Here is a 23,203-nt window from a genome sequence, read left to right as displayed (position 1 = left end):
AATTTCTTTTATCTCATCATACATTTCATCAATTTCTTCATCATCTGCAGAGCCAGTTGGCATATAAACTTGTACTACTGTAGTAGGCATGGGCTTTGTGTCTATCTTGGCCACAATAATGCGTTCACTATGCTGTTTGTAGTAGCTTACCTGCATTCCTTTTTTTTATTCATTATTAAACCTACTCCTGCATTACCCCTATTTGATTTTGTATTTATAACCTTGTATTCACCTGACCATAAGTCTTGTTCCTCCTGCCACCGAACTTCACTAATTCCCACTATATCTAACTTTAACCTATCCATTTCCCTTTTTAAATTTTCTAACCTACCTGCCCGATTAAGGGATCTGACCTTATACGCTCCGATCATCACATAGAAAACATAAATGAAACATTACGTAAGAGGCGACTATTATTTTTTGGACACTTATAAGGAATGAACAGCAACAGGTTAACCAAACAGATTTTTAAATATCTTTGGGACAAGAAGTCAACAATAGCCTGGATTCAAGAAGTTGGGAAATATTTGGAAAGAAACAACATAAGTGAAAAAAATGCAACAGGAAGAGAGAGTTTCAAGAGGAAAGTGTTAAAAATGGAAGGATTCCAAGGCAGGAGGGAGAAGAAGACACAGTCAAACTGGTCTGAGGAGAGAAAAAGGAGACATAGTGAAAAGATGAAAGAATACTGGAGGCTGGAGGAAGGAAGGAAGCATTGAAATTGGTGCGTGGTCCTTAGATGACCCAAACGAAGAAAGAAAGAAGAAGAAAACACATACTCACTCAACTTGCGAAGTTTCATTTCGGTTCTTCGGCCCTTTCTTGTTGCTTTACTTTTTCTGTCAGGTAGTGTATTTCTGGTTCAAAATGGTTCAAATGGCTCTGCGAACTATGGAACTCTACTTCTGAGGTCATTAGTCCCCTAGAACTTAGAACTAGTTAAACATATCTAACCTAAGGACATCACACACATACATGCCAGAGGCAGGATCCGAAGCTGCGACCGTAGCGGTCTCGCGGTTCCAGACTGCAGCGCCTAGAACCGCACGACCACTGCGGCCGGCGTGTATTTCTGGGAAACAAATTGAAGTATACTGCAGAATTTGTTATGTACTATTTGTAAACTGTTTGAAATGAAAATATTCTTTTCTATGATAAAGAAAAGCCTTCAAAACGTCACTCGGCGGATTATATTACCCTCTAAGTACAGAAATAATGAGTTGCAACTGGAGTTGGTCACGTAAGCGTAATACAATAGTAACAGAGCTGAGAGACGCGGGACGTAGTCATTTATAAGTGGTCCCGTTTATTAGCAATATAAGGAAATTCACTGTTCTTCTACGGAGGAGGTTAGCTCTGTATGACTGATGTCAGGTAATCACGGGGTTCAGTCAGGTACTAACGGTTTGCGCTGAGACTGTTGCTAGTAGTAAAGCGCCTCAACCTCTGCCATCGGTTCAGCAAGCAGCGTAAACTGGCTGTATTTGGGTGGCATTCGAGGATACCGATTTCACAAGCAGCAGGTTCCTTACCTCCTTTTTGGTAGCGCCTCAGTCAGAAACTAGTCGTACGCCAGACACATTTATCTTGATGCTACCATTTATTAGCGAAGCCCAGACTAATGGTGGTAAACAAGACCGGAGCAACAGTTTTGAGGTGGACTGGTTCGTCGCCACAGCTGTTGCCCACCGCCTGCAAGCTGACGCGCGATGCCAACTAATTTGGAGTTTTCCTGGGCTGTTCGGACCCACCACGATCTCTCTCTTCTCTCTCTCTCTCTCTCTCTCTCTCTCTCTCTCTCTCTCTCTCTCTCTCTTCTTTCCGCCTCTCTCTTTCTCTCCCTCTCTCTCTAGCTCCCTTTCTCTCTCTGTGGTGCGAGCGGGATGTAAGATGAAGGTCCCATTTGTTTTAGTCCTCACAATGTGTGGCAACCATTCTCTTTTGTACCTTGCTGAACAATGTACAAGGATAGAAAACGGTTACACGTGTTGATTTGCGTGTTGTTTTACTTTCGGCTGAATGTGTATCCTTGTTTCTTCCTTTCTGTCTTCGAGTCTTTATACTAGACCTTCCAAGTAGGCGGATTCTCGTTTTCCTGTCACAGTCACTCGACTACGCATCATTAGCAACATAGAATAATTACCCAAAGTGTAAGGGTGCTACTTGCGTACCCTGTTATTGAATGTTATATACGTGAATGTTATATACACTTGAAAATCCATATGGCAAAATGCAAATTATGTATTAATGATAGTGCTGTTCCCAGAACCTGTTGAATAGGATGGACTAATGAGCACAAGCTATGGATGGACAGTAAAACTAAGAAAAAGGAAAGTAATGAGTATTATCAGTGACGAGATTAGCGAAAACTTAAATTCAGTGTTGGTGACCGCGAAGTTGACGAAGTGAAAGACCTCTGCTACCCTGGAAGCAAAACAATGCATAGCAGAAGAGGCAAGGACGACATAAACAACAGAAGCAGTGGAAAAGAGGGAATTCCTGGCGAATTTGAAGAAGAAGTTCCTGAGAGCGTATATTTGGAGCACATCGTTGTTGTGAACCGTGAAGATTAAAATACGTCCACATTTCATCTTTTATTGTTCTGTCCAGGTGTTCCATTATACTTGTCTTCAGGTGGGTCAGTGTAGAGCAGTGGTGTATTCCGTACCACCCCATCACAGTCTTGAAATACCTACTGTGAAACTCTCCACCATTATATTCTTGGCCGGCCGCTGTGACCCAACGGTTCTAGGCGCTTCAGTCCGGAACCGCTCACCAGCTACGATCGCAGGTTCGAATCCTGCCTCGGGCAGGGATGTGTGTGATTCCTTAGGTTAGTTAGGTTTAAGCAGTTCTAAATCTAGGGGACTGATGACATCAGATGTTAAGTCCCATAGTGCTTAGAGCCATTTGAACCATGATATGCTTGAAGGTTATCAGGATATTGATTCGTTCGTGTCTGCAACAATGGACTGTGGGAGAACTAGGAAAGAAGAGACTCCAACTGTTTGAGATGTGGAGTTGTAGAAGAACGTTCAGAATTAGAGGGGTTGATAAGATAAGGAACGAGAAGGTTCTCCGCAGAATCGGCTATGAGATGAACGTATGGAAAACGTTGATTAGAAGAAGGGATAGGAGGGAATCGGAGAGGGTAAAAGCTGGGTGAGAAGACAGATGGTTTTATCGCACTTCTCGGTATCCACATCTCTAATGCTTATAATTCTTTCTTTCCTTGCTTCGCCAGAGTCCATCCTTCACAACCATAGCTTAAAATGATGCAGGTAAATGTGTTGAACGGTTTCTTTTTTGTTTCTCAAGTAAGGTGGTTGTTTGTTAATAAATTAATCCTATTTATGAAAACATTTTCAGTCATCGAAATTTTCCTTTTTATATCCCTTACACATTTGTTGTCATCCGTTATTGTATTTCCCAAGTAGCAAAATTCATTTACATGCGGTAGTATATTATTTCATATCTTAATATTGTGTTTACTTGTCTCTTCGATTTATTCATTTCCATTATTTTAGTTTTGTTTACTTTCAGTTCGTGGTTGCCCAAGGCATGAGAAAATATTCTTCGGAATCTGCTAACACTACTGTATCATCAGGAAATCGAATACAACGTTTTTGCTTACCACTAATTTAGATCCCTTTGCTACTGCTTTTCTATAAATAAATTAAATAAGTATGAAGATGGCCTTGCCAGACACCTCTTTTTATCATAGACACATTCTTACAGTATTTATGTACTCTGGTTTTCTAAGAGAGTGAGAATTAATCTTTCATCTCTCCAGGCCATTCGGGTGACTTAAATGTGGATGGGCATACGGAGATTAAACCCCGCTACTCTCTAACGCTAGTTTAATGCCTCATCTATTGCGCCACCTCTCCAGCCAACATTCCGTTCGGAGATCAGAACTCTATACAAACCATCAACGTGGAATTTGATTTGGTGTATGACAAGTTTTGGAAACATTGTATGATTTCATAAAAGATGTTAGCATCTCTAGCACACACGATGTTTGACAACAGCCATCACTGTCGACCGGGAAATAAATATTTCGCCTAAGTGTACAGAGACGTGTAAATTATATGAAGAAATGTAATCATTTATGGCGATTGTCACGAATCCAATTCATTTTCCTTTTCTGTGGGCGCATTGTAGCTAGCTCTGCCACATCAAATTATATAGACGGAGTCGATTTCTAAGTCTGTGCGACAAAGAGTGAAAGTTAAATTTTAACGTCCTCCCAACATCGTGGTCGTTGGCGTCGAGACACCATCACAGCTGCCTCAGTATGGAAATAAGATACCTCCCGATGCCCTGATTAGAGTGATTCACGGAAATCACGAAAAAACTACATCTGCGTTTAGAAATGAAAAAGGACAAATCGGAAATGACAAATGCTACAACCACAGTAAATGGTGGAAAAATTTAAGTTAGTAAAATAGTATCACTATTCATCTGCATCATATTTGTAAACATATATCATCGTAAGAGTAGAACTGTCAACTTAATGTCAAATCATAATTCACATGTTATTTTCAATACATTTTCGTCAGATACAATCTAATCAAAACATTGACAGTTGTAAGACCGTTCACTAGCGACGTAATATGAACGTCACATCATCCTAGACGTGAGCACAATATAGTCATTAGTGAAAATGATATTCACATTAACACACGCTTCACAAAAATTGGATTCGCAGGTACTTGACAATGGGGATAAATGCTGAAACAGTCTGTCCTTAATAAAGATAAATGATAAGCAGCTATTCTGGGGCATCTTTCCAACAATCATGTCATTGTCCAATATATATTAAGCTGCTGGTCTTAAAGATGAAAAGTAATAAATCAACCGTAACTGCAAGAGCCAGAAATGTTAGAATGTTTGCCAGACTTCCAAATGTACTACAGATGATACTGGAGGAAGAACACCAAGTTCTCGCATCGCTGATACGGTAGATAGTGATACAGGATGTGGGAGTGTTTATGACACCCGTTCCTATCGAACTCAGATGGCAGGAGACAGCAACACTGAACAACAAAGCCGGTCAGGAGGAGATGGCGTCCTTAATTCATGAAATCTTTGACACCAATAGTACAAGACAAATCAGTATTCAGGAATGAAGTCAGGAACCTCGGACTTGAAACCACAACCGTGAAACAACATCCACGTTTCTCGGTGACACTGATCGAACTGGCTTGCTCGCCAATTCGATCGTAGCGCAGAAAAAAACTGAAATATGGAGAATGAAGGACAACACGCCGATATGTTTCCATTATGAACGCCATAGGCACACCGCCGTATTTCGTAATCTGGTAAAGTAAACAGAGACAGCTGGTGATTCTGTAAACTAAGTTGACTAAGTTGCAGAAGTTTTGGAGAGGAAATTATTACCAGATTGGTTGCAACGGTTCATTACAAACTACATAATGTCAATAGACTCGGTAGTGGTGTAATTCTCTGCGAATGGAATCATTCGAATGCGATATGTGATCAGTACAACGTTCTCCCAACGATTGCCCCGTTTCCAGACCTTGCAACCGGTACTTCTCATTCAAGCAACTCCTCAGTTGGCTTCACGATGCTGAGTGCACCTCGTTCCAACCCTCCCACAAAAGTAAAAATTTTTGGCAGTACCAGGAATGGAGCGCAAGTCCCCTGCTTGGTTGTGAGTGACGATAACCCTCACCTACAGCTACAGCGTTAAGCACATTGTCTGATAAAGAACCGAAAAGTAACCATCTGTTTGTTTGTTTAAAAAGCTCCACAACAAAATGACAAAAACATTTAAGAGTCGGACGGGTAATGGGAAAAATTGCCTCTGTGATGTATGTTGGTAGATTACTACAACAGCGTTGTTTGTGAATGGTGAATCGTCACTAGAAGAAACAGACGGAAGAAACTCTAGAGGAGGCATGAGAAGCCTCATGCAAAATGTAGATTTTTTTCTAATACTCAAACTAAAACAGTGAAAATGATGATAAAATCTCACATTATACCAACTGAAAAGCTGGAGATTAGAAGCAATGTTAACATTCTTGCAGTGCTGAAACCAGCAATTAAATCGGATATTAGCACTGTCCTTCAAATGCATCATGACTAAGAGAAAATATGTAAAACTGCAAAGACTCTGTCCTATGCATATCATATAACAACTGTAGCAGATTTCAAAACTAAAACAGCTAATAGCCACAAAAGGAGAAGAAAATACTTTATAAAACTGATTTTTTAGCATAGAGGCCCTACTCACAAAATAGTTGCATACAATAAACGTGAATGGGTGGACGTCTCACTTCTGAATAGCTAAAAATAGTAATCAGTAGACGTCTCTCGCTGTGAATGCTTTTCTCTCAGAAAAAAAATATGAACAGAAGCAATAGTTCCGTTAGAGTAGTGTGGTATGGTGGATGCTTTGGGGGAGGAAACGGCCTTACTATAGCACGAAGTTAGCCACCTAACACTAAGAATAAGATAAATTTCACAAAAAGAGAAGAAGCAACTGAACTGGATTAGGCACACAGCAATGCTTGATGATTGTCACGCTTACTCTGTTACACTTACACTATATCCAGACAGCATTGAGGATGATTTTTAATTTGGTTGAAATCCGAATTAATTTCAAGCCACTGTGTTGTCGAGGGACTTATTATGCTGCTGACGGTTGTACGTCAAAGTGTATATTCCTTATTTTCCTCTGCTCATAAAATTTCAAGGAACGTGGCCTTGGATTTCAGGGACACGAGCCATCTCCTTTTACCGCTTTATTAGCGGTCAAAGCCAGATGATTTCTGGAGCACTGTGTCAAAATGTCAGTAATATTAAAGTTTACATAACGGAATTTAATAACAAGGCTGCCAGTTGCGTAGATTCAGAGAGCACGCGCAAATAAAAAAGCGATTAGGGGCTTTAACCCCGACGTGCTGAACATCTCACGCACGTTCTTTTGATAAATAATGATTACCTCGCCACAAATTTTCGCCCAATAATAGAGTACGATATCGTTTCAGCGGTTAAGTGTAACATCAACGCTGTCGTCCGGCATACTCACGCGGCAATATAAAGTGGAAAGAGTGGCGTAATCACTTTTGGTAATTACGCATGTGAAATGCAAATAAAAGGTTTCTTGCAGCATCCGTTATTCAAGGCCTCTTAGTAATAACTGCTCTTGAGTTCAGCAGTCAAGGGAACGCACCATAAACTCACGATATAGTTGAAGCGCGATAAAAGTTTACTCGGATGCCTACCTCATCTCAGTACTTCTCAGATAATAACGATAGTCATTATTTTCACAAGTAATTGCAAAATGCACGCTTTGTATCATCTCGTGCAATACGATAGGCTTTCCTAGCCGTGAGAAAATTTTTAATCAGGAATGGAAAGGACTTGAAAAAGATGTTATCAGACGAAGCTACTAATCTGTTTATTCACGCAGTTTTACAATAAATGAATTTTAGTTCTCCTTACAAACAACACACATTATGATTCTGCAACGATATGTAACAGTTAATTTGGGAGCAAAGAATTGACTTCATGCAGGAAACATGGGAGTTGCGAAGTCACGTTAGGATCATACGATCTTACAACATGTGGTTGGCAGTTCAATTTATTTTCCTCATTTAATTTCATACGTTTATTATTTATGCAGATATGTACAGTGTTATTCATAAATGACTCCCGGGTTCCAGAATACGTGCGTCCAATTCACTTCAGTGCAAAAGCAGTGCCCCTCTTTGCAACCCTGTGCTTTGGGTTGCCATCTGTAGGCGACAGTACAGAGCGTATGATTTATCTACATGTTCTGACACACCTGTGCCCTAGCTGAACACCCTGCAGCCACACAACGGTGCATGTTACAAGTCGAAACTAGGAGAGACTCTCTGCCCACTAATATGTGCCATTTATATGAGTGTGTTGTTTTCCTGCAGTCATCTTTTGGAACCTCAGACATATTTGTGAATAACTCTTTACAGTATATATTACAAAGGCTATTAGGAAACTATGCTCCGATCCGTCGCGAAATAAAAACCACAGTGATAATCAAAAGTGCAACAGTTTGCTACACTTTGCAGCTACTTCATTACATAGTCGCCGCACCGATTTACACATTTGTCGTACCGTTGTACCAATTTTCCGATGGCCTCGTCATAAAACGTAGCCACCTTTGCTTTCTGCCACTTCTCTACGCTGGTCTGCAGTTATTTGTCTTTGGTAAAATGTTGTCTTGATAGCCAGGGGTTCGTGCGAGCAGAGATGAATATCAAAGGGAGCCAAGTTTCGGCCACATGGTGTATAATCAAACACTTTCTATCGAAAACTCTGAAGGGGCATTCTCAATGCCCCTGTAGTGTGCATCTGAAAACTGTCATGAAGAAGGAAATGCATAACAGCTACGTTATGTGGGGTTGCATGAAATCAGGTGCAACGTTGCATCTCCCAACCATTCTTGGCGTGAGACATTATTATAATAGGCATGTTTACGCGATCACTGTATGCTCAGAACTGAAAAGCGCGACGTGACGCGATCTGCAGGCATACCAGAGACACTACCTCAACACATCTGTGCAAAGCTTTATAGGATTTTCACTGTCGGTTCCTATTTGGCGACCTGTTGGACTTTAGTCTCCGAACAGCCTTCGTATATACGTTTTCACATTCATATGTATATCGATGTAAGCCTTTCGAAATTACACACTGAAGCACATGAATTTCGGATCTCCGCATCCATAGGGTAATATCTACATTTTTATCTATAAGCCGCCAGACGGTTTGTGGCGAAGGATACCTGGTGTGGGAGTAATTTACTGTACTGATCTCTATGCAGGCTAGAATTTCAGTAACTCTTTCCTTTGATTACTTAAGCGAGGTAGTAGTTCCAAGAAGAAATATGTTTCTTGGTTCGTATCTCATTGTAGGCTCACGGAATTACTGTTCTCCACAAATCACAGCGTTTTTCTTGTAGTGCTTCCCTTTTGTAGAGCACTTCCCTAACACTGACCTGCAGACCAAACAAATGTGAACAGTTTTAACTGGATTTTCCCTCTCTCTTCCTCTATTCCTAGTTTGTAAGAGTTTCATACATATGAACCATGCTCGAGAAAAAAGGGGCCCATACACTAAGCATGAAAAATACTCCCATACCATAACACTGTCTCTGTACTTCACTATTGCCACTATAGATGATGGTAGGTAACGTTCTCAAGGCATTCCCAAAATCCAAACTATTCCATCAATATAGCGCGAATCAGCACTCAAATCGCTCCATTATCCACTGTCCAGCAGCATAGCTCTTTACACCTCCTCAAGCCTCGCTTAGCTTGGCATCGACTACAGAAATGTGTTGCTTATCAGGAGCTCCTCGACTGTTGTACCCCACTCCCCGCGCACAATCATTGAGCTAGCTGGGCAACTGGTAGCACTTTGCAATACACGAGTGATTCCTTCTGCTGATTTCATCCGATACCAACCACAATGAGGTCTACTTAGTATTGGTATAACTGAGATCATTTCTTGGCGCTTCAACTTCACAGTGACATCACCAACAGTCGAACTGAGAGACTTTAGAAGTGTCGAACTATCCCTGATGGATCTGTTACTGAGGTGACACTCAATGACTCAGTGAATTTCGAAGTTGCTGAGCTCTTCTGACCGACCCGTTCTGCTGTTCAAGTCCCTGTTATACTGGCGGGTCTGCCTTTAGCGACATACAATTCTTCATTACATAGGGCTGTCTAGATGTCTTTGATCAGGAAGTGTACACAGAGCTTTAAAAAGAGAGTAGAAAGTTGTGTTTAGAGAGTGAATCGTTCACTTTATGGCGGAATGTGCTGTGTTTTGTATCTAGTAGTTTCAAACTGTGTGCCGAGTCTGGAAAGTAAATTGGAACCTTGACTTTCATCTACATCTACATCCATACTCCGAAAACCACCTGACGGTGTGTGGCGGAGGAAACCTTGAGTGCCTCTGTCTGTTCTCTCTTCTATTCCAGTCTCATATTGTTCGTGGAAAGAAGGATTGTCGGTATGCCTCTGTGTGCGCTCTAATCTCTCTGATTTTATCCTCATGGTCTCTTCGCGAGATATACGTAGGAGGGAGCAATATACTGTTTGACTCCTCAGTGAAGGTAAGTTCTCGAAACTTCAACAAAAGCCCGTACCGAGCTACTGAGCGTCTCTCCTGCAGAGTCTTCCACTGGAGTTTATCTATCATCTCCGTAACGCTTTCGCGATTACGAAGCTCGCTGCTCTCCGTTGGATATTCTCTATCTCTTCAATCAACCCTATCTGGTACGGATCCCACACTGCTGAGCAGTATTCAAGCAGTGGCCGAACAAGCGTACTGTTACCTACTTCCTTTGTTTTCGGATTGCATTTCCTTAGGATTCTTCCAATGAATCTCAGTCCGGCATCTGCTTTACCGACGATCAACTTTACATGATCATTCCATTTTAAATCATTCCTAATGCGTACTCCCAGATAATTTATGGAATTAACTGCTTGCAGTTGCTGACCTGCTATATTGTAGCTAAATGATAAGGGATCTTTCTTTCTATGTATTTGCAGCACATTACACTTGTCTACATTGAGATTCAATTGCCATTCCCTGCACCACGCGTCAATTCGCTGCAGATCCTCCTGCATTTCAGTACAATTTTCCACTGATGCAACCTCTCGATATACCACAGCATCATCTGCAAAAAGCCTCAATGAACTTCCGATGTCATCCACAAGGTCATTTATGTATATTATGAATAGCAACGGTCCTATGACACTCCCTTGCGGCACACCTGAAATCACTCTTACTTCGGAAGACTTCTCTCCATTGAGAATGACATGCTGCGTTCTGTTATCTAGGAACTCCTCAATAAAATCACACAATTGGTCTGATAGTCCATATGCTCTTACTTTGTTCATTAAACGACTGTGTGGAACTGTATCGAACGCCTTGCGGAAGTCAAGAAACACGGCATCTACCTGTGAACCCGTGTCTATGGCCCACTGAGTCTCGTGGACGAATAGGGCGAGCTGGGTTTCACACGATCATCTTTTTCGAAACCCATGCTGATTCCTACAAAGTAGATTTCTAGTGTCCAAAAAAGTCATTATACTCGAACATAATACGTGTTCCAAAATTCTACAACTGATCGACGTTAGTTCTGCACATCTGTTCGACGTCCCTTCTTGAAAACGGGGATGACCTGTGCCCTTTTCCAATCCTTTGGAACGCTTCGCTCTTCTAGAGACGTACGGTACACCGCTGCAAGAAGGGGGGCAAGTTCCTTCGGGTACTCTCTGTAAAATCGAACTGGTTTCCCATCAGGTCCAGTGGCCTTTCCTCTTTTGAGCGATTTTAATTGTTTTTTCTCTCCCTCTGTCGTCTATTTCGATATCTACCATTTTGTCATCTGTGAGACAGTCTAGAGAAGGAACTACAATGCAGTCATCCTCTGTGAAACAGCTTTGGAAAAAGACATTTAGTATTTCGGCCTTTAGTCTGTCATCATTTGTTTCAGTACCACTTTGGTCACAGAGTGTCTGGTCATTTTGTTTTGATCCACCTACCGCTTTGACATAAGACCAAAATTTCTTAGGATTTTCTGCCAAGTCAGTGTATAGAACTTTACTTTGGAATCCATTGAACGCCTCTCGCATAGCCCTCCCCACACTACATTTCGCTTCGCGTAATTTCTGTTTGTCTGCAAGGCTTTGGCTATGTTTATGTTTGCTGTTAGGTTAGGTTAGTGTTGCTTAACGTCCCGTCGACAACGAGGTCATTAGAGACGGAGCACAAGCTCGGGTTAGGGAAGGATGGGGAAGGAAATCGGCCGTGCCCTTCCAAAGGAACCATCCCGGCATTTGCCTGAAATGATTTAGGGAAATCACGGAAAACCTAAATCAGGATGGCCGGAGACGGGATTGAACCGTCGTCCTCCCGAATGCGAGTCCAGTGTGCTAACCACTGCGCCACCTCGCTCGGTATGTTTGCTGTGAAGTTCCCTTTGCTTCCGCAGGCAGTGCCCTTACCGACTGAGCTAGCCAGGCCTGAATCACTAACTACACTCACAGCTGCACTTCCGCCACAACCTCGTCCCTATTTTCCGAAATTCATCGAAGTTCGCTTGCATACCTTCCGGAATAAGTGCTCCTGTAAGTCAGCCTAGCTATTGTTTCCGAAGTGAATGAAGCTGCTTTTAAACACTTTTGCTGATTAATACTGTCTGTATGGGACAAGGATTCGAACCCGGATCCTCGCCTGTTTAGTTGTCCTCTGCGTTACACGTTGCCTTGCAGATATCTATGTGTCATTTGACGAAGTTGTTGGATGTTGATGAAGGAGAATTGTTGACCTTCTTAATCACTGGTATTGCGGTGAAATTTCAGCACTTACGTGACATAACACTCGGAAATGCAGCCGAAGAAAGTTGTAGTGCTGTAAATCTGACAGTTGATAGCAAAATACGAAATAGCAATAAGAAATATCTCATCAGCATGGAAATGACAGTCCGTAGAGCTTCATATTCGATATTGGCAAAACCTTCGGACATTGCTACACAATGCATTGTATGTTGCCACTCAGTGTTTACTGCGTTCTTCTTTCTGGTTAACACGAACAGTGACGCGCCACCATATAATGAGAAGGCTTTCTCAATGTCGCAGTTGTGATGACTGAGGAGATTTGTGACGCTGCAGACCTCAATGGAACATCGAACATTATAGTTGCTGAACACAAGGGTGCTGTCAACAGCGTCTACATGACGAAAGTAACATACTCGAAATAGCGTCTTTCTTGCAATATATTTCTTATACTTCGTTTTATCAACGTAGTGTTGAAGATATTATCATCTGAGTTGTTAGACCACGTCCTGTTCCTCTTCAGCCTCCTGTCACCAATCGACGTTCCTGTCCTCTGCTGAGAACTTCTTCGAGATTTTCTGGTATCCCCGATTAGGTGAACGTTGTCAAAGAGCAGACCTGAAGAGTCAGTAGTCAGTACATTTGAACAATGGACTCTGACATATGTTACGTGGAATACCTTTCCTTAGAGACACATTTCATGTCTCAATTAGAGGACGAACGAGCATTAAATTTTAGGAGTGTAACGGTTTTACATTTATTGGTATATCTATACAGCTGTATTTTATAAGTTACTTTGTTTGTGTTGTGCTTTAGAATTGTTTCAGGTATTTATGACGTAATTCGTGTAAAATAGTGTACTTATTGAGACTATGATATTTCTTAAATACTCGAGAATAACTTGGAAGTGAAATGAAAATGAACGTTTTGTATCTCGTTTAGCGACAGGATGGCGTCCACGAAAAACGCTCGGGATGCGACGGAGTACCACGCTAGCATGTGACTGACTTTGGAGTCCGTGTAGCCGAATCAGGAAAGCTGCGATTCCAGAGGCACTGGCCAATACATTCGACACTCTCACCACTTACGGTGGAGCCGCAGATCATTCTGGCTCTCGAGCACGACTCATACATGTGTCAAGTGGGGATACCAAAAAACGAATACATGAAATCGGCAGCAGAGAAGGCGAATGGAACACTTAATTTTTTTTGGATAGTTCTTGGATAGATAAGGTGGATAGATCACGTAACTAATGAGGAGGTATTGGATAGGATTGGGGAGAAGAGAAGTTTGTGGCACAACTTGACTAGAAGAGGGGATCGGTTGGTAGGACATGTTTTGAGGCATCAAGGGATCACAAATTTAGCGTTGGAGGGCAGCGTGGAGGGTAAAAATCGTGGAGGGAGACCAAGAGATGAGTACACTAAGCAGATTACAAGGATGTAGGTTGCAGTAGGTACTGGGAGATGAAGCAGCTTGCACAGGATAGAGTAGCATGGAGAGCTGCATGAAACCAGTCTCAGGACTGAAGACAACAACAACAACAGTTCTGGGAAACTATAGTGCAGATATTAAAGAAACACGTAAAAGACACAATCAGCTCATACGGACTGATCTACACTCCTGGAAATGAAAAAAAGAACACATTGACACCGGTGTGTCAGACCCACCATACTTGCTCCGGACACTGCGAGAGGGCTGTACAAGCAATGATCACACGCACGGCACAGCGGACACACCAGGAACCGCGGTGTTGGCCGTCCAATGGCGCTAGCTGCGCAGCATTTGTGCACCGCCGCCGTCAGTGTCAGCCAGTTTGCCGTGGCATACGGAGCTCCATCACAGTCTTTAACACTGGTAGCATGCCGTACAGCGTGGACGTGAACCGTATGTGCAGTTGAAGGACTTTGAGCGAGGGCGTATAGTGGGCATGCGGGAGGCCGGGTGGACGTACCGCCGAATTGCTCAACACGTGGGGCCTGAGGTCTCCACAGTACATCGATGTTGTCGCCAGTGGTCAGCGGAAGGTGCACGTGCCCGTCGACCTGGGACCGGACCGCAGCGACGCACGGATGCTCGCCAAGACCGTAGGATCCTACGCAGTGCCGTAGGGGACCGCACCGCCACTTCCCAGCACTGTTGCTCCTGGGGTATCGGCGAGGACCATTCGCAACCGTCTCCATGAAGCTGGGCTACGGTCCCGCACACCGTTAGGCCGTCTTCCGCTCACGCCCCAACATCGTGCAGCCCGCCTCCAGTGGTGTCGCGACAGGCGTGAATGGAGGGACGAATGGAGACGTGTCGTCTTCAGCGATGAGAGTCGCTTCTGCCTTGGTGCCAATGATGGTCGTATGCGTGTTTGGCGCCGTGCAGGTGAGCGCCACAATCAGGACTGCATACGACCGAGGCACACAGGCCCAACACCCGGCATCATGGTGTGGGGAGCGATCTCCTGCACTGGCCGTACACCTCTGGTGATCGTCGAGGGGACACTGAATAGTGCACGGTACATACAAACCGTCATCGAACCCATCGTTCTACCATTCTTAGACCGGCAAGGGAACTTGCTGTTCCAACAGGACAATGCACGTCCGCATGTATCCCGTGCCACCCAACGTGCTCTAGAAGGTGTAAGTCAACTACCCTGGCCAGCAAGATCTCCGGATCTGTCCCCCATTGAGCATGTTTGGGACTGGATGAAGCGTCGTCTCACGCGGTCTGCACGTCCAGCACGAACGCTGGTCCAACTGAGGCGCCAGGTGGAAATGGCATGGCAAGCCGTTCCACAGAACTACATCCAGCATCTCTACGATCGTCTCCATGGGAGAATAGCAGCCTGCATTGCTGCGAAAGGTGGATATACACTGTACTAGTGCCGACATTGTGCATGCTCTGTTGCCTGTGTCTATGTGCCTGTGGTTCTGTCAGTGTGATCATGTGATGTATCTGACCCCAGGAATGTGTCAATAAGTTTCCCCTTCCTAGGACAATGAATTCACGGTGTTCTTATTTCAATTTCCAGGAGTGTAAATCCTTGCCCTACAGTTCAGGCTAGACATCAGGATGTGTGGATTTGAATTGCTGCTAATAGTACGGTTGGTTCGTATGTTCTCCAAGCAAGAGTACAGGTGCTGCATACTGAGACTGTATTCAAAAGACCCGATGTCTGTCCTTTGCATTTTTATCCCACGGATCACGTTAAACGGTTGGTATCTGGAGTAGACAAACCAGATGCAGAAATTTTTTATCGATGCGCCATGGAAGCCTGTGCAACCATTCGAGACCCTCAGAGAGTACTGGAAAGGATGTAACAGTCTATGTTTCGACGAGTGTGTGCGTATATGGCATCAAGAGGAGGATATTTTGAACATTTGTTACGAGATTCTGAATTGATGACATGTCCGAAAGGACAGATGCCACACATTCATGATTCCCCAGCTGTATATATATATATATATATATATATATATATATATATATATATATATATATATATATATATATATTAAAAGAGTAATATCGACGTCACCCACATGAGTGCTGATGCTTGGTACTTATTGGAATTAAGGAAAACGTGGAAGGGAGGACCCAACAATATAACTTTCTTTTCACACAACCTGTTTATTTACCAAGATAAAAACAGAAAATTTTCTTTAACAAATGAACAAATTTGCAAAATTATTTTGACCTTTAACCGTAAGTTGAATAAGCTTTTACAGCAAACAAAATTACAATGATTACAAGACTGCCGTACCTGCAGCCCGCCCATTATCGGGTGAAACAGCAGTTTTTCCTACCGCGTTGGACACAGTCTGTCTTATTAAATGCCCTTCTGCAACACATGAAAACTACATAAGCACCATTGGTGACAAGAGTGATTCAATTACTCAAAACATATGTAACTTTTAATTTGAATGCTGTATGTAGAAAGGTTCGGGGTTAAGATGCGCACTTGTGCTTAAAGGTTAAACATATCATCAAAACAAGATGACGAGGATAAGGCTTACTTCAAAGCAACCAGCCTCTTAATTTCAATCGCCAACCAAGGTGCGACTGGATCCCAACCCGTCCCTTCTGACAATTGACCAAAAACCTGGTGACAGTTGGCTGTTAATATTTTCAAAGTTAAACTGATTGTCAGTTATTAAGACCGCTCTGAAGGATCGTCTTAAAACAGTACTTGTGAACACTTATTACAAGAGAACTCACTCGCGAAACCACAAGATCCAGCTAAAATAGACTAATAATGACCCTGTCTTTCAAACATAGCAATGAGCAGCTTATTACAACAGGATGCTCAGATTATAATTAATGGCTGAGAAATGCAATTACAATCAAATAATTCAATTGGTTAACATCTGAATGTAATCACAAGGTTCCTCTTTTGTTTAACGGCTACCTGTGCCTTAGTAAAATTGTTCTGGCTTACGACTAGGAGCTGATTCATTAGAACCTTAATAATCGGGCATTTAAATAATTCAGTGGCAATAGGTGAAAGTTTGTGCCGGACTGGGACTCGAACCCAGATTTCACACTTCATGCGACCCGTCACCTTAATACTTTGGCTATCCGAGCATGCTTCACGTCCAGCCCAGTGTCGATTTGATGCACCCTAGGTCCAACCTCTCCTGGGTGTCACGCTAAATGCTGTGAGCAGTGAAGCTGGTGGACTCGGGGGGCGCAACAGGGGCAGTGTGCGACAAGTAGAGAATTTGGGCCAGACTTGAAGCGTGCTCGGGTAGTCAAAGCACGACTGCTTACGCAAAGCGGAAAATCCAGATTCGAGTCCTGGTCCAGTACAAATGGTCAATTGTCGACACTGAATTATTTCACTGCACTCACGAAGCGGACGTCGGTGTTTCTCTTTCACCAACTTACATTATCTGCCCCAGTTCCAGTTCAGGTGCATGCAATATTTTCCATTGTTTTATTCTGCAGACACTGCATTAAATTTTATGTCGTTTCGGTCTAATGAGCCTGTCCTCAAAGTTAGTAAAAACATTTTTGTATCGCCCAGTGCAGTGAGGTCTACTGCTCAGGCTTCAGGGTCGTGACACGAGGAGCACTGTACCACTGTTGAGGTCGTCTGTCCCGGCAGGTGAGCGACATCGACTTGAAGCTGTCGGGCCTGAAGTCGCAACTGGATTCGAACCTGCTTCCCGCCGACGACATCAACGCAGAGGCCAGCGAGAAGAAGCCCATCAGCATGAGCCTGGGCGACGTCGCCAAGGTGGTCACCGCCGAGGTGGTGACGCGCGTCTCTCGCGAACTGGAGGGCCTCCGCGCCGCCACCAACACCGTCGACCGCAAGCTGCAGTTCCACATCAATCTCGTCTCTGAGAACCTCGGCAAGGTGGGCCCGCTCAGCACCCAGTCCTGCACCACAAAAGCATGCACTCCACACGCCAGTCTCACGGCACGCTTAGATGCTACCATTTCACATCACTGCATGCTTACTGAACGCACTCTCCTTATCATCAACTCCTGTAATATGGGATGTCTAGAATTGCGCAGCATTTTCTTAGAAAACGTAGATTTGCTTTTAGTTTTATTTGTCTGATATGTAGCTGAAGTCAGCACAAATCATACTCTGTAGTTCCAGAAAACGTCAATTGTTCTTCGCGTCGAACTAAATATCGTGCCAGACTGTTATGAGATGGCTAAAGATGAGACAGACAGAATTACACGCTAAACAGTTTCTTTGTAATGAGAAGTAAACCTATGTTGTTCGATGGCAATGGGCATCATGTTAATCATCCAACGATCTTCTAATTTGACGTACTTGTTAGCAGGAAACGAAATGGAAAACTTAGTGACACCAAAGAATATACACTTGGCGGTTTTCAAGAGCGACAGTAATTTTCTCCGGTTGTTTAGCTTGCTCTGGGAATGGTAAAGACACTGTAGAGGCAGTTATGACGTCGAGCTTGATAATGGAAGCAAGACTGAAGAAAAATCAAGACACAGTCATTGGATATATCGACCCAGAAAAAGTGTTCAACAACGTAAAATGCTGGGAGATGTCAGAAATTTTGAGAAAAATAGGAATGAGCTTCAATGGAAGACAAGAACAAAGAGGGAACAATAAAAATGAAAGAACAAGAACGAAGTGCTCAGTTCAAAAGTGAGTGAAGACAGGGATCTAGTCTTTCGCCCAACTATTCACTCTATACGTCGAAGAAGCAATGACAGAAATAAGAGAAAGGTTCAGGAGTGGGATTAAAATTCAAGGTGAACGAGTATCAGTAATAAGATTCGTTGATGACTTTACTATCGTCAGTAAAAGTGAAGAAGAATTACAGGATTTGTTGAACGGATTCGTCTAATGAGTACAGAATATGGATTCAGAGTAAATCGGAAAAAGTTATGTCATGGAGCAGAAATGAGAATAGCGAGAAGTTTAACGTCAACATTGGTGATCACGAAGGAAAGGAATTCTGCCACCTCGAAAGAAAAATAGCCCATGAAGACCGACGCAAGCGGGTCATAAAAAGTAGACCAACACAGGACACGAGAGCATTCCTGGCCAAGAGAAGTTTACTTGTATCAAACATAGTCCTTAATATAAGGAAGAAACTGCTGAGGATTTACGTTTGGAGCGCAGCATTGTAGTGAATCATGGACAGCGGGAAAATCGGAACAGAAGAGAATCGAAGCATTTGAGACGTGGTGCTACAGAAAAAGTTAAATATTAGGTGAACTGATAGGATAAGGAACGACGACATTCTCAGCAGAATCGGAGAAGAAAGGAATTTATCAAAAACACTCAGAAGAAGAAGGGAGATGATAGGACGTGTTAATACATCAGGGAATGACTTCCACGGTACTAAGAGGGAACTGAAGAGGCAAAAACAGGAAGACAGAGATTGGAAAACATCCAACAAATAATTGAGGACGTAGGGTGCAAATGTTAATTTCAGATGACGATGTTAGCACAGGAGAGGGATTCGTGGTAGGCAACATCAAGCCAGTCAAAAGACTGATGACTCAACAACAAATTTAAAAAAAAGGAAAAACCACGTCACCATTCTTGCAACGTCCTCAGTCAGTCATCGCATAGGTCTCTTTATGTCATCATCTATGGAAAGTATATTCATTGTTTTCTAATACTATGAGTGCTCATAGAATGGTTATTTTTTATTATTCATTTCACTGTCGACAGAGCAACTTCTCTGTGTTATCCTAAGTGCTCCAGTTGGCAGATATTTACTTTAGTATGAAATCCTTTCCTGTTTTTCAGATTTATTTTCCATACGTTGTCCCCCAACTTTCTAAACGACAATCTAGGAGTCCAGGAGTAATCCTTTCAGCTGTAAACACGAACAAATTTATGAAAAAGAGATAAATTTAGTTCAATGTTACTGGAATTTCTTTTGTATTACACTAAACATTTTCTCATTAGTTTCATCTGAATGTAAAGCAAAATTATTTCGAAGTAGTAGACCTAAGCTTTACTATTATTTAATATTAGAGTTTTCAAGTTTGATGTTTTTCTCACCTTGTCTTTCATCTTGATATCGCATTTCAAAGCCACCCTTGTTAATGTTTATTTAGCTTTCTAAATAGCAGCATTCATGGTATAAACGATTGTCGTTGATGAAGTCAAGATGCATTGACGAATGCTCTGTCAAAAAGCGAACCCACTGCACGTTCGAGGTCTGCTCAACAATTATTTTCATTTTATGTTTTTTCTTCAAAATCGTTGCCGATTTCAGTGTTGCGATTGTTTAAAGTTGTACCAGTCTTTCATTATTTTCAGCCGCAGAGTTCTGAGATACGATGAAGGTAATGATTTTTTAGGACCTGAAGTGTTTGCACTCCTATCCCAACTCATCACAGAATTTTAGCACCATTGCTGTAGTTTTTAAATCTGCGTTCAATAGTTAATCTTTTCTAACATATTTCCCTTCGCTTGTAGATATAACTTAGTCGCAAGTACACGGGTTGGTACACCTTTGGATCGCTATACAGAAACGATTCTGCATGCGATGGATTCGACTAGTTTTTCGTGTGTTTCGCGAGGTATGTAGCATTAGTTGTGTACACACAGATCACGCAATTCTCGTAAATTATGGTCGGGCGGTTTTTGGGTGCAAATGTATTACACCTGGGATACGATTTCGTATGATAGCAGGAGCACTCTCGTATTTATCCCACACACCGTGACTGGAGTCCACACCCGGTAGCTGAGTGGTGAGCGCGACAGAACGTCAATCCTAAGGGCCCGGGTTCGATTCCCGTCTGGGTCGGAGATTTTCTCCGCTCAGGGACTGAGTGTTGGGTTCTCCTAACTATCATTATTTCATCCCCGTCGACGCGCATATCGCCGAAGGGTCGTCAAATCGAAATGGTGTATCCGACGGGAGGCCCTAGTCACACGACATCCAGGGTGTTACAAAAAGGTACGGCCAAACTTTCAGGAAACATTCCTCACACACAAATAAAGAAAAGATGTTATGTGGAGATGTGTCCGGAAACGCTTAATTTCCATGTTAGAGCACATTTTAGTTTCGTCCACCTACGCTCAATGGAGCAAGTTATCATGATTTCATACGGGATACTCTACCTGTGCTACTAGAACATGTGCCTTTACAAGTACGACACAACATGTGGTTCATGCGCGATGGAGCTCCTGCACATTTTAGTCGAAGTGTTCGTACGCTTCTCAACAACAGATTCGGTGACCGATGGATTGGTAGAGGTGGACCAATTCCATGGCCTCCACACTGTCCTGACCTCAACCCTCTTTAGTTTCATTTATGGGGGCATTTGAAAGCTCTTGTCTACGCAACCCCGGTACCAAATGTAGAGATTCTTCGTGCTCGTATTGTGGACGGCTGTGATACAATACGCCATTCTCCAGGGCTGCATCAGCGCATCAGGGATTTCATGCGATGGAGGGTGGATGCATGTATCCTAGCTAACGGAGGACATTTTGAACATTTCCTGTAACAAAGTGCTTGAAGTCACGCTGGTACGTTCTGTTGCCGTGTGTTTCCATTCCATGATTAATATGATTTGAAGAGAAGTAATAAAATGAGCTCCAACATGGAGAGTAAACGTTTCCGGACACATTTCCACATAACATATTTTCTTTCTTTGTGTGTGAGGAATGTTTCCTGTAAGTTTGGCTGCACCTTTTTGTAACACACTGTATATACCGAGACAGCAAATTTGTACGTTAGTCAGGTGATTCGACCTGTTGTGGTGCCACGAATGAACAGCTTTCCTGGAGGTGTTTTCCAACAGGACAACGGTCGCCCACATACTGCGTTTGTAACCCAATATGCTTCACAGACTGTCGTCATGTTGCCTTGGCCTGTTCGATCACCAGACCTGTTTATGATCTAAAGCAAATAGGCCATCGTCGGACGACAACTCCTGCGTCGTCTACAAACAGCACTGACAGTCCCTGTATTGACCTACGACGTGTAACAGGCGTGGAACTCCATACAACAAACTGACAACCAGCACGTATACAACACAGTACATGCACGTTTGCATGCTTGCATTCAACATTCTGGCTGTTACAGCGGTTACTAATGTATCAGCATTTCGCATCTGCAATGGCTTGTCTCACGCTTACATTAACCTGTGATCTTTGCAATGTTAATCAAATATGCTACCCAGCCGAATGTATTCGCGAAATTTCATTGCTCCAATTAATTATTTTTTTGGTGTTGCGATTTCATTGCGTCGGTGTATATTATTTTTGATACGCTTTCACATTTGTGAGAGGTGTGTGTGTGTGTGTGGTGTGCAGGTCCTGTCGCTGGCGTCCGAGCTGCACAGCGCCGTGCTGCAGCCGACCGCCGCGCCGGGCTCCTGCAACGCCACCACCGGAGGCGCCGGCAACCTGGAGCGGCTGGTGCGGCCGCTGGTGGGCGTGGCGCACAAGGTGGACGACGTGTGGGACGCCGTGTCGGCGTCGCGCGGCTCCCTGGAGACGCTGCTCTCACGCACGGACGACGCGCTGGGCGCCGCGCAGAGGCAGCAGCGCACGCTCGCCGACGCGCACGCGGACCTCCGCTCCAAGGCCAACCGCATCATCGCCGGCCTCGATCAGGTGCGGCCGTCCAACTCGCCCAACATTCCCTCGCGTGATCCATTTCCCGCACTCCCACATATGACTTCAGCTAAGAGGACTGCCCGTAAATTAAGGCTCCAATGCTTTTTCACGCAGTGAACATCATTTTATTGCAGAACCAATTACAGATTCATCTACATCTACATACATACTCCGCAATCCACCATACGGTGGGTGGCGGAGGGTACCTCGTATCACAACTAGCATCTTCTCTCCCTGTTCCACTCCCAAACAGAACGAAGGAAAAATGACTGCCTATATGCCTCTGTACGACCCCTAATCTCTCTTATCTTTGTGGTCTTTTCGCGAAATGTAAATTGGCGGCAGTAAAATTGTACTGCACTCAGCCTCAAATGCTGGTTCTCTAAATTTCCTCAGTAGCGATTCACGAAAAGAACGCTTCCTTTCCTCTAGAGACTCCCACCCGAATTCCTGAAGCATTTCCGTAACACTAGCGTGATGATCAAACCTAGCAGTAACAAATGTAGCAGCCCGCCTCTGAATTGCTTCTATGTCCTCCCTCAATCCGACCTGATAGGGATCCCAAACGCTCGAGCACTACTCAAGAATAGGTCGTATTAGTGTTTTATAAGCGGTCTCCTTTACAGATGAACCACATCTTCCCAAAATTCTACCAATGAACCGAAGACGACTATCCGCCTTTCCCACAACTGCCATTACATGCTTGTCCCACTTCATATCTCTCTGCAGTGTTACGCCCAAATATTTAATCGACCTGACTGTGTCCAGCCCTACT

At 43.4% G+C, this 23,203-nt stretch overlaps 1 protein-coding gene across 1 annotated transcript in view; it reads left to right on the top strand.

The window, feature by feature from the left end:
* Positions 1-23,203, top strand: part of LOC126267295 (uncharacterized) — a 552,396-nt gene that overhangs the window by 423,284 nt on the left and 105,909 nt on the right. The window contains exons 3-4 of the mRNA XM_049972371.1: positions 17,458-17,712; positions 22,123-22,425. Coding sequence (XP_049828328.1) covers positions 17,458-17,712; positions 22,123-22,425 — 558 coding nt within the window. The remainder of the gene's footprint in view (positions 1-17,457; positions 17,713-22,122; positions 22,426-23,203) is intronic.

Source organism: Schistocerca gregaria, chromosome 4, assembly GCF_023897955.1.
Source record: "Schistocerca gregaria isolate iqSchGreg1 chromosome 4, iqSchGreg1.2, whole genome shotgun sequence".
In the NCBI taxonomy this organism is placed as follows: Eukaryota; Metazoa; Arthropoda; class Insecta; order Orthoptera; family Acrididae; genus Schistocerca; species Schistocerca gregaria.
The sequence above is the reverse complement of the archived record's forward strand: the minus strand, read 5'-3'. Positions and strand labels throughout refer to the sequence as shown.